This window comes from Alosa sapidissima, chromosome 11, assembly GCF_018492685.1.
Source record: "Alosa sapidissima isolate fAloSap1 chromosome 11, fAloSap1.pri, whole genome shotgun sequence".
NCBI lineage: Eukaryota > Metazoa > Chordata > Actinopteri > Clupeiformes > Clupeidae > Alosa > Alosa sapidissima.
Window position 1 is genome coordinate 22,063,721 of NC_055967.1, and position 16,201 is coordinate 22,079,921.

Consider the following 16,201-nt stretch of genomic DNA (forward strand, 5'->3'; position numbering starts at 1 on the left):
ACACCTGCAGGAAATGTCTGAGACATGCTCTGCAACTACCACTTGGCAACGTGCTAAATATTTCCTTATTGAAGTACCTCCTACATACAGTAGATATCATGGAAAACAGCTAAACCAACTTTCCAGGAAGCCATGGGGCTTTGGTGAGCAATACATCCCACTTCTTGGGGCGTGCTGTGGCTCAGCTGGCCGCAGTGGCCATACCACATTCTAGTCCGGACCCGGGTCATTTGGGTCCACATACCCACAGGGACTCGGGTTCTAGTCCGGCCCGGGTCATTTGGGTCCACATACCCACAGGGACTCGGGTTTCTAGTCCGGCCCGGGTCATTTCCCGATCCCGCCCCGTCCCTCTCTCTCCCACTCCCTTCCTGTCACTCTTTTCTCTGTCCTGTCGCATCAAAGGCATAAAAGCCCCAAAAATATATATATTTTATAAAATAAATAATTCCCACTGCATTAAATTGCAACCACATTAGTGCTATCAAATATAAAATATAAAATAAAATATAACCTCTGAGGTCGATCATGTTCTGATGTCATGGACTAGGTGAGACAGCTATATCACACCATCATGTTCTGAAGCGCTGAAGAAGGTGAGACAGCTATTGATACACGATCATGTTCTGAAACGCGGAAGAAGATGAGACAGCTATGATACACCATCATGTTCTGAAGTGTGGAAGAAGGTGAGACAGCTATGATACACCATCATGTTCTGATATCATGGACTAGGTGAAACAGAAATAGCTTCCTCCTCCCTGCATGTGTGTGTGTGTGTGTGTGTGTGTGTCTGTGTGTGCAGGTGTGCGTACGTGTACTGTATGCATGTGTGTCTGTGTGTCTGTGTGTGTGTGTGTGTGAGTGTGTGTGTGCGTGTTGGTGTGTATCCAGCATAGTTTCCTACGGCACGGTCATCTGCATCTCCTCGTCATGGATCCTTCCGGAAATCCCCATTACCATCAGGCCCCACCCTCTCTCATTCAATTAGATGAGTGGGAGGAGGAGAGAGCAGGCAGAGGCCAGTATCACGCACACACAACACACACACATATGCACACACACACACACGCCTGCACACACAACACACACACACACACACACACACACATATGCACACACACACACACACGCCCGCACACGCACACATACACACACGCACACACACATACACACATATGCAAACACACACACACACGCACACACACGCATGAAGGGCAGCCGTGGCCTACTGGTTAGCGCTTCAGACTTGTAACCGGAGGGTTGCCAGTTCGAGCCCCGACCAGTAGGCACGTCTGAAGTGCCCTTGAGCAAGGCACCTAACACCTCACTGCTCCCCGAACGCCGCTGTTGTTGCAGGCAGCTCACTGCACCGTGTGTTTCACTAATTCACGGATTGGGATAAATGCAGAGACCAAATTTCCCTCACGGGATCAAAAGAGTATATATACTTACTATACTTACATACATATGCAAACACACACATGCGCGCACGCATACAAACACATATACACACATGCACACACACACGCATGCAAACACATGTACACACATACACATGCATGCAAACACACACACATGCACACACACATACACATGCATGCAAACACACACACATGCACACACACGTACACGTACCTAATCCTACACACACACTCATACACTTCACCCTTCCCCACATACATCCCCCCCCCCCCCCCCCCCCTCAAAAAACACACACTTCACCATTACACACACATACCCTCTCTCACGTGTGGGTTTCCCTCAGGAAGCCGACCTGTCTGTCCTGGGAAGTCAGAGCTGAAACTCCACCTCAGCCCAGGGAAGTCCAGAAACTAGTTAACCCTAACACAGTCTACACAAGCTTCACACAAACCCACAGTACACCTCAGTGATGTCTACATGAGCTTCACATAAACCAACAGTACACCTCCGTTTACAAACAAGACTCACACTACTCACAAAATCACTATACACCTCCGTTTACAAACAAGACTCTATTATTACACTATTCTCAAACCAACTGTTCTGCGTTTTCCGCCACATGAAATCAAAAATGCTTTAAAAATTGACCCATTTACAATGGATGAAAATGGAGGAAAAGAGAATAGTTTGCTCTGGGATTGTTTTAGAGAAGAGAATAGTTCGCTCTGAGATCATTTTAGAGAAGGGAATGATTTGCTGTGCGATGGTTGTGTAATGGTTGTGTTGTGGTTTTAGAGAAGGGAATGGTTTGCTGTGCGATGGTTGTGTAATGGTTGTGTGGTGGTTTTAGAGAGGGGACTGGTTTGCTGTGCGAGCTGCTGCTGACTGACACCTACACAATGCTGTCACTATAAAATGTGATGTACTCAAATTAAATTTTGCCTTAAATGCCATTTTAAGATGTGAACCCTTAATCTTTAAGGTGTCAAATCAGGGGTTCCTTTTATTTGTTGTATTTAAGGGAGTAATTAAGGATAATTTAAGTATATCTTAATTTTGTTTTAAGGTGTTAATTCAGGGATTCCTTGATTAAGGGGGGAAATGAAGGGGAAACCAAAAAAGTAAGGGGTAAATTCAGTAGGCCTTAACCGACCTTAATCTATTCACATTTCTATTTGAAAAATTACTTAGTTATAGAAGGGTTTAAGATCAAAAGCCCTAGCCTTAACCATAGCCATAACCCTAACCCCAATGCCAGAGCAAAGCTGTGAGCAAACCTGGTCTATACTCCATGAGAAACTGGGTCTGAACTCTGTGAGAAATCTGGTCTGAAGCGGGTTGAGAAACCTGTTCTGAAGCGGGGTGATAGACCTGTTCTGAACTCCATGAGAAACCTGGTCTGGGTTTGGAGAATCAGAGGAGAGAGCGAACTGAGCATGCTCACAGCACGGAGGGAGCAGCATTCCCACCAGGCCCATAATTATAGCTTGTAATTAATTTCTCCTCCAATCCATCACACAGCGCTATTTTAGGGGCCACCAGAGACGGTTGAATTAATATAATTGCAAGATTAAATCCAAATATGCACTTTTAGCTAAAATCCACTTATAGGTGAGGAAATACGTCACAAAGAAAATGGACCGATGATGTTTAGAGAGGAACAAGAGCAAATTTGTCACTTTTAACAGTGTTCAGGTAGAGTTGATCTGTTGGAGAGAACTTTGAGGGGAGCAGTATGGAACCGGCTCCCCTTCAGAAGGGATCTGTGTGAGTGGAGGTGTGAGTGTAACTCACCTCCTTCCGAACAGGCGCAGGCCGGTGAATCCCCGGCTGGCATGGGCAGCACTGGCGTCGTTGGCATCGCTGGTGCCGCTGGTTGCTGCCGTCACCGCCACAGAGAGGTCCGAGCAGGACGAGGAGGCCGAGTCTGAGGTGCCTGACTCCGCACCATCCTGCAGGGCATTAGGGGTGGCCCCCCCTTCTACTTCCTCTTGTGCCTCCGTAGTGGACATGCCCCCCGCCCTGCACACACTCCTTACCAGTTGCCCCCCCCCCTCAGAACACACTCTTCACCAGTGGACGATCCCCTGCTACCCTCTCACCAGCCTAAATGCCCCAAGCCGTTCACCCAAGTCCCCGGACTGACAGAACTCCAGGCAGAGGGGCAAAAATCCATAGCAGAGGCCCCCCCCTCACAAAAACATCACCCCCTCCTCACAGACATCAGCCAATAAGAGACAGAACTACAGCTCTACACATTCATTAGCCAATAAGAGACAAAACTACAGCTCTACACATTCATTAGCCAATAAGAGACAAAACTACAGCTCTGCACATTCATTAGCCAATAACAGACAACACGCCTACAGCGCTAAAGTCTAGTTTGGTCCTACTCTTTCTGAGTAAAACTCAAATAAAAAATAAATAAAATAAACATCTACAGTCTTCTACTGCCGGCCCCTCACATAAGGCACCCACACACACACACACACGCGCGCCCACACTCACACACTCTCTCGTAAACACTCCCTCTCAGCCGAGCCCTCACTGCTCCAGGAAGTGGAGTGTTATTTGAGCCCTGGGCAGCAAACTTCTCGCTGCATCCCAGAGACTAAACACTCAGACGATCTCCACTTCCCCAAGCCCAAGTCCGCTCCAGAGCCCTCTGCCGCACGCGTCCAGCTCCCTCTCTCCCCTCGCTGGGCAGAACACTCACCAGCTTGCACACAATCTGTGCAACAATCCAGGAAGTGTCAAACCCTCATGAAGTTGCCATCTGAGGACCCATAGGCGTCTGGAAACCTGCCTCCTGGTTACTGTCAGCTCTGCTCACCTCTCACTTTTTCTTTGCTCTGTTGCTCACCAGCTATCTGTCTCTCTCACACTCAATCACACTCACTTTTATCTCCCTCATCTCTCCAGCGCTCTCGCTCTCTCTCTCTCTCTCTCTCTCTCCCTCTCTCTCTCTCACTGGCCCTCCCCCACAGCCCTTCCCATTGGTCCAAAGTAGGATAGGAGCACAGTGCCACCTGTTGGAAGGTCTTCAGCACTGAGGCAGAGCAGCCTGGACAGAGAAGGCTCCTCACACAAACTCCAGACTGGGAGAACACTGGGAGACAGAGCTGCCCAAGCCCCCAGAGGGACAACGCGGAGGACCACTGCAGCAGGCCACCACAGCCACCCCGCGGCTGCCGGAACACAGCCGAGACGCAGCCGGGAGCCCTGTGGACAGGCCCTGGCTCTGATCCCCTGCGGCTCCTTCCCAGGGGTGTAGTGGTGTGTCTGTGTGGTGGTGGAGTGGTGTAACGGTGCAGCTGTGTAACGTTGTGTTGTGTCGGTGTGTGTGTGACGGTGTGTGTGTGACGGTGTGTGTGTCGGTGTGTGTGTGTCGGTGTAGCAATGGAGAGGTAAAGCATGACCGGAGCCACGCGCTGCTCTGACCCTCCACAGGCTCCGCTGTGCTTTTCCACACTGCGCTGCGGCATCCCTCCCACACACTCTTTACATAAAGATGAAACCCACGCCACACCGGAGATTCACACACACAACTGCAGGAGTTACACACACACACACACACACCAAGTACTACACACTCCTCTCACCTCCTTTCAGCACATCCTCTCACCCCCTCCTCTCCTCACAGGAGCACACATCCACACACTGCCTTAAGATGACTCCTCCCCTCCCCTCTCCTCCTCTCCTAACCCTTCTTCACCTCTCCTCTCCTCCTTTCCTTTCCTCCTCTCTCTACCCTTCCCCTCTCCTCCTCTCCTAACCCTTCACCTCTCCTCTCCTCCTTTCCTTCCCTCCTCTCCTAACCCTTCACCTCTCCTCTCCTCCTCTCCTCCTCTCCTCCCCTTTCCTCCTCTCCTAACCCTTCCCCTCTCCTCTACTCTTTCCCTCCTCTCCTCCTTTCCTAACCCTTCCCCTCTCCTCCTCTCCTCTCCTCCTCTCCTAACCCTTCCCCTCTCCTCTTCTCCTCCTCCCCTCTCCTCTCCATTTGAGAGCATTTAAATTGCCATATTTCACCTTGTTTACCAGTAAAGGTCACCTTGAGTCCTTGAGCTATGTTAAACAATAGGGCAGGTTTACACACGTTTACTGTACACACAAACACACACACACACACACACACACACACACACACATCTCAACCCCCTCTGGCAGTGTGGCTGTGGTGGGTTGTGGAGTTTGACTGCATTGTGCAGACATGGATTATTCTTCCTCCTCCACAGCACAACACTGAGCAGCCCAGGTGGAGAGAGGGAGAGCGAGAGAGAGGGAGGGAGAGAGGGAGGGAGAGAGGCAGGGGAAGGAGAGAGAGAGAAAAAGTTTGTTGTGGACAGAGAGAGAGAGAGTTTGTCATGACAAGAAAGAAAGAGAGTTTGTCATGGATGAAGAGAAAGAAAGATTTAGAAAAAGTGATAAAGAAGAGAATCCCTTTATCCTCAGGAATTGGGGGTTGACTTTACACACCTTGACTGACGTAACTGAGGGTTTCTACCTGCTCGGAGCTCAGGAGCCTCTGCCAAGCGTCTGTTGCGTAGAACAAGTCAGTGCTTGTGAGCTACTCTAATACGCTGGGCCTCTGGGCAGTGTGTCCTGTGTCTAGTAGGACTTTCTCTTGGCAAACAAAAGCTATCATTGGCATAGTTTTCAGCTTTTTAACTGATTATTCTTACAATAACAACCTTATGAGTGCACTGCATACAGGTTAACCTTATAAGTACACTACATACAAATTAACCTTATGAGTATACTACATCCACATTAACCCTATGAGCATACTACATACATGTTAACTTTATGAGCATACTACATACACATTAACCTTATCATACTACACATTAACCTTATGAGTATACTACATACACAATAACCTTATACTCTCAGACTCTCGATTTTTGTCCACTATCAGCCTTGAATGTCTATATGCATAATAGGCTAAAATCTTTTCTCCTGGTGCCTGTAGGAATTGATCTGCTTACATCTGATTCTCATTTCTCCCAATCCTCCCACCCTCTCTCCATCTTTCTCTCACTCTCTCTCCATCTCTCACTCTCTCTCTCTCCCTCTCTCTCTCTCCCTCAATGGCCAGCCCCACGTAGAGCCGGTATACAGCCCAACCTAGAGACTTGCGTCACAGTCTGTATGTGTGTCACACTCTGTCTTTGTTTAGTTCCGCCTGTTTTTTTTTTTAGTGGTCATTTCGAAGTCCAAGATTTGCACGGTAACTTTGTGCCCAACTCTCCTAATTAAACAAAGCCAAGGTAAAAACAGTTTTCCATTCTATGTCTGCTTTAAGACTGCTTTCTGTTGTTCTGGGAGAGACAGTGACTGGACATTTTCATTGTTATTGGCACAAGACATACCTTGGATTTACATACACACAGTCCCTGTAACTCTAAATAACGATGGAGAAATCATCAAATTTCCACAGGAACTCTCTCCCCCTCTATATCAGGAACTCTCTCCCCCTCTATATCAGGAACTGTCCCCCCCTCTATATCAGGAACTGTCTCCCCCTCTATATCTGCTGTGTGTTCAATGTAAGCTTTTCTGAGTGAGATGCTGTATAAGCTGAACATATATGTTTAGTCTCAACTTTTAGTTTAACGGAGTGCAGCGCACTCTAAGATTTCACTGTATCTCCTCAAACATATTCCCCAGACTGCCATGAGTCATTGACCTACAGCGCTATTCTTAAACGATTCAATGAAAAAACATGTTCTAGTGTGATTTCTGTAAGACAAGTTTAAACATTTTCTGTTACATTTAAATGATGTCTCTTTAAACGAGAGCTGCTGATGCGCGCCTACTGTCTTCACCCAAACCGAGTAGACACACGAGAAGCCGTTGGATTTGTGGAGTGGTTCACTACGCGGCAGACCTGGACATGTGGATCTGTGAGCTGAAGCACCAGCTGAGTATTTTTAGCATAGCGGGATGCTGCCGCTAAATCAGTGCAGCGCCTCAGAGACATAGAGATGGAGGAGGAGGAAGATGAGGAGGAGGGGTGGAGGGCACAATCCATCTCTGCTGCTATTGTCTCCTCATATGTGCGTGTGTGTGTGTGTGTGTGTGTGTGTGTGTGTGTGTGTGTGTGTGCAAGACAAGTATATGAGACTACGTTTGTGTGTGTGCGTGACACGTGTATGAGAATGAGTTTGTGTGTGTGAGATGGAGTTTGTATGTGTGTGTGCATTTGTGTGAATGCGTGTATGAGACTGTGTTTGTGTGTGTGTGTGGGGGGGGCCCTCCCCTAGGGCTGTCTCTGCAGGTGGACTCTGGGTCTCCTCTGAGGCTTGCTGGAGGCTGAGGGAGTGTTTACATCGCTATGACACCTCTTGTCCATTTATGAAGTATTTCCTGTTCATCTGTCATGAGTTCCTCTTTGCCGCTTAGCTTGAGGCTACAACTGGATTACATAACGCCCACATGCACATCATAAAGATACCAATGCCTTTACAGGAGCTATATTGGAGCACCATTTCAACAAGTTTCAAGTTTAGTACAGCGGTTAAGCACCGGAATCGTTCAGTTTTTGAAGAAAGCATGAAACTTGGCACAGTTATACTACTACCCCTAGTGATCAAAAATTTAAATGGACCCCAACATATAGCGCCCCCTAGTGGCCGCCATCTTGAATTCAAATTAAAAATCTAACAATTAAAAATCTGGCCTTAGCCGCTATACTATCAACAGTTTAGAAGTGACATTGTCCAAGAGTATGCGTTCTTCTAATCCATTTACAAACTGTTCATGTGAGGATTATATTAACGTCATGTGTATGTATTTTTGAGTGAGTGGAACCAACTATCATTTGGTAATCCTTCTTGAGGATCCCTCACTCTGGAGGGACAGGTGTGAATACCCGTGTGTAGTGAGCTTTCTCAGGAGTGTGTGAGAGATGAGCTTTCTTTGAGCTGCACATTCAACTGATCCATGATTAGTCACTGATTTGAGCGGCCGATGTCCTTCTCATTGTAAATGATCATTGCTGTCTGGCACTTTTTCTAAGCCACTGAAAACAGCTGTTGTAAAGCCCCTTCTCAAGAAGAATAATCTGGATGCCTCCATGCTAAACAATTACAGGCCCATATCCAATCTACCTTTTATTCAAATGCGTAGATTACGGGGGGGACGGAGGGGATATGTCCCCACCACTATTTATAATTTGAATTTTGTCCCCACCACTTCTAAAAATGCAAACCAATTGGAAAATCCCCCCAAAAAATCCCCACATACCGAAATCATCGAGTCTAAACCATGCGATAGGCGCGCACAATGACATCCTCACAGCATGCACACCTGCCTGGATGTGTGTGGAGTAGTGTTGCACGGTAACGTTTTTTTAACATCCGCACCCACCAGACCCATCAGGAGAGTCGATCCGCACCCACCCGACCCTCCAGTCATTTAATGCCTGCTAGAGTTGACTAGCTCGGAATGCAATCAGTTGCCATAATAGTCTATCCTAAAATCCAGCGATAAAACAAAGCATGAACTCATGAGTGTCGGTCTGCCCTATATGTATATCCTCTGATTGTAATGTTTACAGATATCTAGGCGATATTTGTAACATTTATTTTGTATTTGGCCTGGTATAAAATCATGTAGGCCTATTGAACAATTTAAACACATTGTGAACCCCAAAGTTTGAGACATGCATATAGACATTGCTGCCGGATTACTCTGGAATGGCTAACTGTACAGGGGAGTGCTTTAAACTTTAATTAAAACTTTAAACTTTAATTACACATTTGTGTTCGGTAAGGTCTGCAGTTTATTCTGATATATGGTTTGTCATGTGTTGAGGGAAAGTTCGCGAAGCCAAGATAAATGGGTAGGGAGACGGACGCAGAAAATATGATTAAATTAAAGTTAGGCTACTTTTCTCGCGAACCGTTTACCACAACAACTAACCACCAACATCATTTAAAAGCTGAGAAAAAGCTCTTTCGTGTGATACATGTGATGTCTGTGATGAATAGGCTACTTCGCAAGTAATTTAGCAAATTTGGGTGGGACAGAAATACCTTTACAGAGCAGCAGATCTGGCCATATCGGCTCTGATGTACATTGATTTAAATGCATTATCGCTTCACTACCCCGCGAACAAGAAAGAAAAGAAAAAAAGAAACCAATAAGCTTATGTCGCGATTTCCAATAGGCCTAGGCCTAGAGAAAAGACAGATATTGGTAACCTAACAATTAGGATTTGCTTTGCCTACTCTGCTGTTTGATTGTCCCAAACATTGAGACGACCCATACTCGCATTAACTGAATCTTATCAACCCGAACTGCGATGTTCCAGACAGAGTGACAGGATGCAAGGCCTAATAATCTCACTGCCTACGGCATAACTGCTAACAGTGCGCCTAGGCCTACTGTTAAACACCTGAAAAATATTAAGCTGCCGTTTTCTTTTCATGACGATCACTAGGCCTACGCTTGAATGATTTATGACTGAATGGAACGTTGCATTTTTAAGCGCCAGAACTGCTTATCACGTCGTGTGAGTTTACAATAATCATCATCTTCTAATGTATCCTTATGTTGAGATGTCCATTCTCTTTGCCCTAGGCTATCATTTGTGTGTGAAGCATGTTTCAATTAAGACAGTACACAAGCTATTTTTATTGTTGTAATATTGAATGATTTCATGAATAAATTGTACGCACAGTGCGTAGGCTACAGGATTACGGCTGGCGGCGCCACTGACCAAGGCCACAGTAGCCTGTGAACCTCTGATTTTCAAAGGGGAATCACGGCCAACGCAGGGGGCAACTATTACCCTTCCAAATGACTTTTTATTGTCTGAAGACATCTATCCCAAGAATCTAACATTCTAAGCAACAGCAAAGCAAATGCAAGCTAACTAAAGTGCAGTCGGTTCTTTTGGAAATCACACACCTGCTGCATCTGAAGGCCCACGCATAATAAGGCCTAGACTATCACTCTACACGCCCCTGTTGCACATCACATTAATAGCTGATCCTGCCTCCTGGCTCCCCAAAATGCCGCATCATGTGAACAGATCAGCAGGCCTGCAAATAATTTTCACCTCGTTTTCAGACACAAGTTGCGGCAAAAAGACGTCTCCTATTCCCGCAAATTAAGCGTGATCTCTGTGTGAAAAGGCCTTTTGTTGAAGCATATCCTACAGTGCAAATTCTTCTTGTTTTAGTGTTTAGTTAATAAGAAAGCATTGTCTCTACCTCAATATAAACTGCAAAGGATAGCCTAGGCTATAGGCACATTGTTGTTTTTTTTGTCGGTTCGGGTCAGGTTCGGGTAGTTAATCAGTGCATATTTTTTAGGGTCGAATGGGTGCAGATCGACTCTCCTGACGGGTCGGGTGGGTGCGGATGTTAAAAAACCTTAACCGGCGCAACACTAGGCCTACTGTTGAGCATATTGTAATGCAGCGTTGAATGGATGAATAGCTTATGGGGGAGCAGTATCCATGATTGAAACCTTAGAAACTTAAATCCTATGGCAGAATTCATCAAGCGTAAATGCCCTGCTATGAGTAAATAATAATAATAATAATAATAATAATAATAATCAAAACCCTGGACGCCCAGATCAAGCAACAGAAGACCAATTATTTGTTAAGAGCAAATGGCTAGGACCCGAGACGGATTTTGTCCCCAAAGTAACCAACGCATTAGTTACCCTGAGCATAAAATGAACTTTCATGCAACGGTCATCAGTGCCAAGTTGGAGTTACGTAACAATGCATGGATCTATTCATCACACATCCATCCGCGTTCTTCCAGGTACATGATTGTCGAGTAAACCTTAATGATCACATATGATTAAGATAAATATGGTGTATATACGACCCTTTCAGGCCTTTATGCATCACCACCCTTTGCTATCCGCGACGTAGTTCCCCTTCTCCGGATTCCTCCGGGCAGAAGTGTTTCTAGTGTGAGAAAGGGTGGGCGCACCGGCCGCAAGCGCGTCCCACCTAGGGAACGGGCCGCCAGGCTCTGCCTTAGGTTGCCCCTGCTGGCCAAAAAGGTCTTACCCGTCCTGGAGCACTGACCGTACCACACACCTGCCTAACCACTAGGCAGGCCAGGTCCTATGCACGGTAGGGTAGAGTAAGGTGAGCATCTCTAGTAGCAAGCTTACGTCTACCCATTAATGGGTGGTCTTGCAGTTGAGGGCTAGTCCTCTAAAAATCTTAAGTTACCTCTAGGTGTAGCAAGCTTACGTCTACCCATTAATGGGTGGACTTGCAGTTACGGGCTAGTCCTCTAAAAATCTTAAGTGACCGTCTAGGTGTAGCGAGGCGTAAGCAAATGAAAGTATAAAGCCAAATCAAGATTAATTAAATGACTTATCCGTGTCAGGTCACGGCCCATGACTCTACTCCTTTCACTTTGTCACCCGGGCGTGAAAGTACGTGTCATGTGAATTATCCGTCAGTATGGTGTGCGTGAGTGGGAGTCGGTGTACGTGTAGAGGTGGGCGACTCGCAATACCTCATTTCCTCATAAACAGCTTGAGGAGAGAGTTGCTCTTCCTCTAGTATTTGATCCACAAATTTGTCTGCCATTATTCTCTCCACACTGGCATACCAAGGGAATGGCCTCACTCTCATCCTCCACTCCCCATGGTATCACATTATAGACCACAAATTGTCTAGCTACTACCCTGGAGCAAACCTTTCCACAACATTGAGTAATACAGCAAAACATTCCTACCACTAGGGCTGCTCCCAATAATATTTTCCCAAGAAATGCTACGATCTGACCTCCCCATGACCCAAAAGTGTCCGTCAGCCATTGGGTTATTGGAGCGAAGATTCCAGAGATGGAGATTCCGTCGAACGTTATTCCTTTTCCAGAGTTCTCGTGGGCTTCCTTATTGACAGCTTTGAGTCTGTTCATTGCATTCGTGAAATCGTCCTCGCTCTCTCCTTCACCTGGGACATACGTGCAGCAAGAGTCTGTCCCGACGATCGCACATACTCCACCTTCCTTTGCCAGTATCCAGTCCACTGCTATTCTAGTTTCTATTGCCATTTTTGTGGTGGTGTTCAATCTCCTGTCAAACACGCTTAACGCGTCTATGGTGGCATTCATGAATCGCAAGGCATTATAGTGGATGTAGTTGATCCATTGAGTGTTCTTAGCAATGCTTGTGGATGCTCCGACGAAGGGAATGGCGGCTTCGAATCCACCTGCCACCTCATCTCGTGCCTTGAACTGTTTCGGGACGTTGTGGGGTTGTCCAAACACATCCATGTATATCCCGTCATCTGTATTTCTTCGGTTCCTTTTCAGATTCCCTTCTATTGGCATTTGCTGGTTGTTATCCGGGCTAGTTGAGTTCCGTGTCGCGTTGCATTCCGACCAGGGGACTATGTGGGTTCGTTGGGCTAAGATCACCCTGGCACATGTCCCTTTCCAGTATTTCGGAAGGGTGTTCCGTACCCCCCATCTCCTTCCACATGCCCACCATACGTCCGCCATGGGAATATTCTGTTCATTTGGGAGAATCACTGTTGTTTCGTTCACCTGGATTCCAAGTTCCTCTCCCTTCTTGCTTCTCTCTGCCAGATAGAAGAAAGAGCTCTTGAGAGAGCTCTTGAGGGAGCGACCCATTTAGCTGTACAAAGTCCCTCGAATGTTCCCACCTCTACTGGACTCTCTCCAAAGTACTCGACTGGGGCTGCCTTAAAGCATTCAAACTCTATGTCCTTCGGTATCTCATAAACCCTGATGGTCTTCTTCATTACCCTGACTCCCATGCCAGGATAGTCCTTTCCGCATCTTGCCTCATTCTCTTGCGTTGGGCGTCCTTCTCATGTTATCAAACTAAAACTAGTCCACCTCTTCCTTGCGCTCTCCTCTCCCAATTGTGTGAGACATCTGAATGGAGAAAACATGTCCCTCTCATATTGCTTTCCTGACTGACGAAAAGCAGCATCCTCTTCTCCAGTTTCTGGTGCTGGCAATATTGTTAGTTTTGGTCTTACTGTGGAACACACATAACAACCCCCTTCTAGATTCACAGATTTTGCTGTGTACTTAGGCCACTGCATCCATGAATTGTCCTCCCAGGCGCTCAGTATGCTGGCTGACCTCTTCTTTCTGTTCTTAGCCTGAGTCCACTGGCTTGGTCAGTCATTAGGACTTTGGGAGGCATCATGTTATTTATGGTTCTACTTTCTGTATCGTTTTGGGTCTTCACGTTGTTTGGTACCAGGGTGTGTTCCGTATCATTTCCAGTCGTCACATTGTTTGGCACTAGGGTGTGCTCATTATTCTCCAATGTCTCTGGTTCTAATATATGCCTAACCTCTCTTGACTCTTTTAAGTACAGAACATTGTCCATGTCTAGGGCACTGTCGCTGAACAACTCCTCTCCGTCTCCTCGCAGAGCGTCATTGGAGGTGACGGTCTGCTCTCCCTTAGTTGCTTTTGTCATTTTCTGGGAAACCTTGGGGGGGGGGGGCAGTCGTAGATCTCCCCGTACTTTCCCCAATGAGCACCAGGGAATCCTTGTTGGTTGACTCTCTGGAGTATTCGTCTTGTTTCTTGACTGGTTCCTGGGTGGTCGTCCCTGAAGTGGGGGCCACCCGTGATGTGCCCTGGGTCTGTTGGCCTCGCCACACGTTCAGCAGGAAGTTGCGGGCCCTGTTGAGGAGGTGTCCGGGGGGGGAGGCGAAAGGAGATTGGGAAGCCTGAGGGAGTTGAAGTCTCGTGCTTTGGCAAGCTCGTCTGCGGCAGATGGCTGTACTCCCCTTTGGTCGTTGGCGGAGGTGTCGGTCGGATAGGAGTGGTTCCAGTCATCAAGGAAATCTCTGAGGTTGATGGTGTCGTACCCTTGTAGGTGTGGTGGCGGCGTCGGTGACGGTGGTACTTCTTCCGGCCTCGGTGCTTCTTTGGCGTGACTCCTTATGGGACCGTGTGTGTCTGTGGCGGGGAAGTGGGTTGCAGGGCCAGCTGGTAGGTCGTTGCTGGTTGGGGTTGTGGCCGGGGCAGGTCCGGATACCTGGGATTCGGGAGCGGCTTCAACCTCGGGTGCATGTCCCCTCCTTCTCCTACGGCCTGGCTCTGCTCCAGTATCACCAGCACCTGCAGATACAGATAGGGGAGGGAAAACAGTTAGGCTCTAGGAATATTACACCCAGGGCCATCAGCAGGAGCCGGCGATAGTTTTGATGCATAGCGCTTGTGCGATTTTCTTCCATGTATTAGCCGTAAACGCTTTGCCATTGTCGCTGCTGACTGTCTCTGGGATCCCAAATCTGGGTATTACTTCTCTTGCTAGGAACCGAATTACAGTTTTCTCATCCTGCCCCCTGCTCGGGCAGGCTTTTACCCATCGTGAGTAATGACATATTATCACCAACACGTGTTTGTATGTGTTTACCGTTCGACCCATGTTGATATAGTCCATTACCAGGTGTTTGAACAGTCCCTCTAGGAGTGGGACATGTCCCAGGGGCCGTGGTCCTATGCCTACTGTTATGTTGTTTCTGTAATTGTGAGTGGCGCCGGTATGGCAATTTTTTAACACATGATTGATCCAGAAGGTGTGGGGCCCAGAACCCCTTGTCAAGTATCTGCCGCCTGACCTCCCCCCTTGCGCAATGATCTACATCATGCGCATCATGGATGAGGAGGTCGAGGAGCCGGTTGGGGGCCACCACCCTTCCGTCATGGCTTCTCCACACGCCGTTTCTATCTGTCGACGCACCTCTATCCTCCCATAACGTTTTTTCGGCATTGGATGCTGCGTCTTGCACGTCCTTTATGTCCCTAAGTTGAAGCATAGGGTCAACGATTCTGAGTGTTCGTCCGTCAGGTAAAGTTTGAGCTACCACTGGAGCTTGTATTATTGTGTCATTGTCTGTGAAGAAACGGTCAACTACACTTGGTGGATACCTAGCCTCACAGGGCTTATCCCAGCATATAGGACAGCTAGCCCTCTGACATAGCGCACAACACAAGGGGCCGTTCTGGTGCTCATGGTCATCATCATACCACTGGGAGCACCAGACGCACACATTGTAGGGGTAGGGGCATTCAGTAGGACAAGGCATGCTGTGTACTATCCTGTTTAGCAGTATTTTGTGTGGCTCGTTATCCTGTGGGGATTTAGGGGCCTTATTGAACTTCCTAGCTTCTAACGCTGCTTCCTTAGCTGCCTCATCTGCCTGTGCATTCCCAAAGGTAATGTAGTCCTGTCCCCTACAGTGTGCCTGCATTTGCATATTGCCAGTGTCTTTGGGCGCATCATTGCTGCTAACAGCAGCTGGATCTGCTCCAGATGTTGAATTGGGCTTCCGTCTGACTTCTTAAAGCCTCTCTGTTTCCACTGGGCGCCATGCACATGACAGACATTGTGCGCATAGGCGCTATCTGTGTGTATGGTTGCATCTTGACCGTCTGCTAGAGAACATGCTGCTGTCAGCGCCTTCAGTTCAGCCAGCTGTGCTGAACAGGGCTGTATACATGGCTCACTCATGATTGTCACAAAAGTTCCTGGTTCCGTCATCTGTACCACACTAAATCCCGCATGTGTTTTGTTGTCATAGTTGTGGCTGGATCCGTCCACAAAGTAGGTGAGTCCTCTGTTCAATGGCTCGCTCTGCAGATCCTCTCTTAGTTTGGAGAAGGCGATTGAGTCCGCCACGCAGTCATGTGGTTCGCCCTCATAGTCGTGTGGGATGAGATCTGCTGGATTTCCTGCCATGTCACATGCTTTTATAGTAACGTCAGGGCAAAGTGACAAGATGTACAGTGGG

The 16,201-nt window shown here is 47.5% G+C and overlaps 1 protein-coding gene across 8 annotated transcripts in view; it reads right to left on the bottom strand.

Moving 5' to 3' along the window:
* Nucleotides 1-4,354, bottom strand: part of dgkzb (diacylglycerol kinase, zeta b) — a 48,229-nt gene extending 43,875 nt beyond the window's left edge. For 7 of the 8 annotated variants that reach the window (XM_042110641.1, XM_042110640.1, XM_042110637.1 and 4 more), the window contains exon 1: nt 3,220-3,408. In XM_042110641.1, the coding sequence (XP_041966575.1) occupies nt 3,220-3,286 (67 nt within the window). In that variant the 5' untranslated portion in view covers nt 3,287-3,408. Of the gene's footprint in view, nt 1-3,219 lie in introns of all 8 variants that reach the window. The other variant, XM_042110643.1, reaches the window with a different exon arrangement.
* Nucleotides 4,355-16,201: the final 11,847 nt, after the last annotated feature.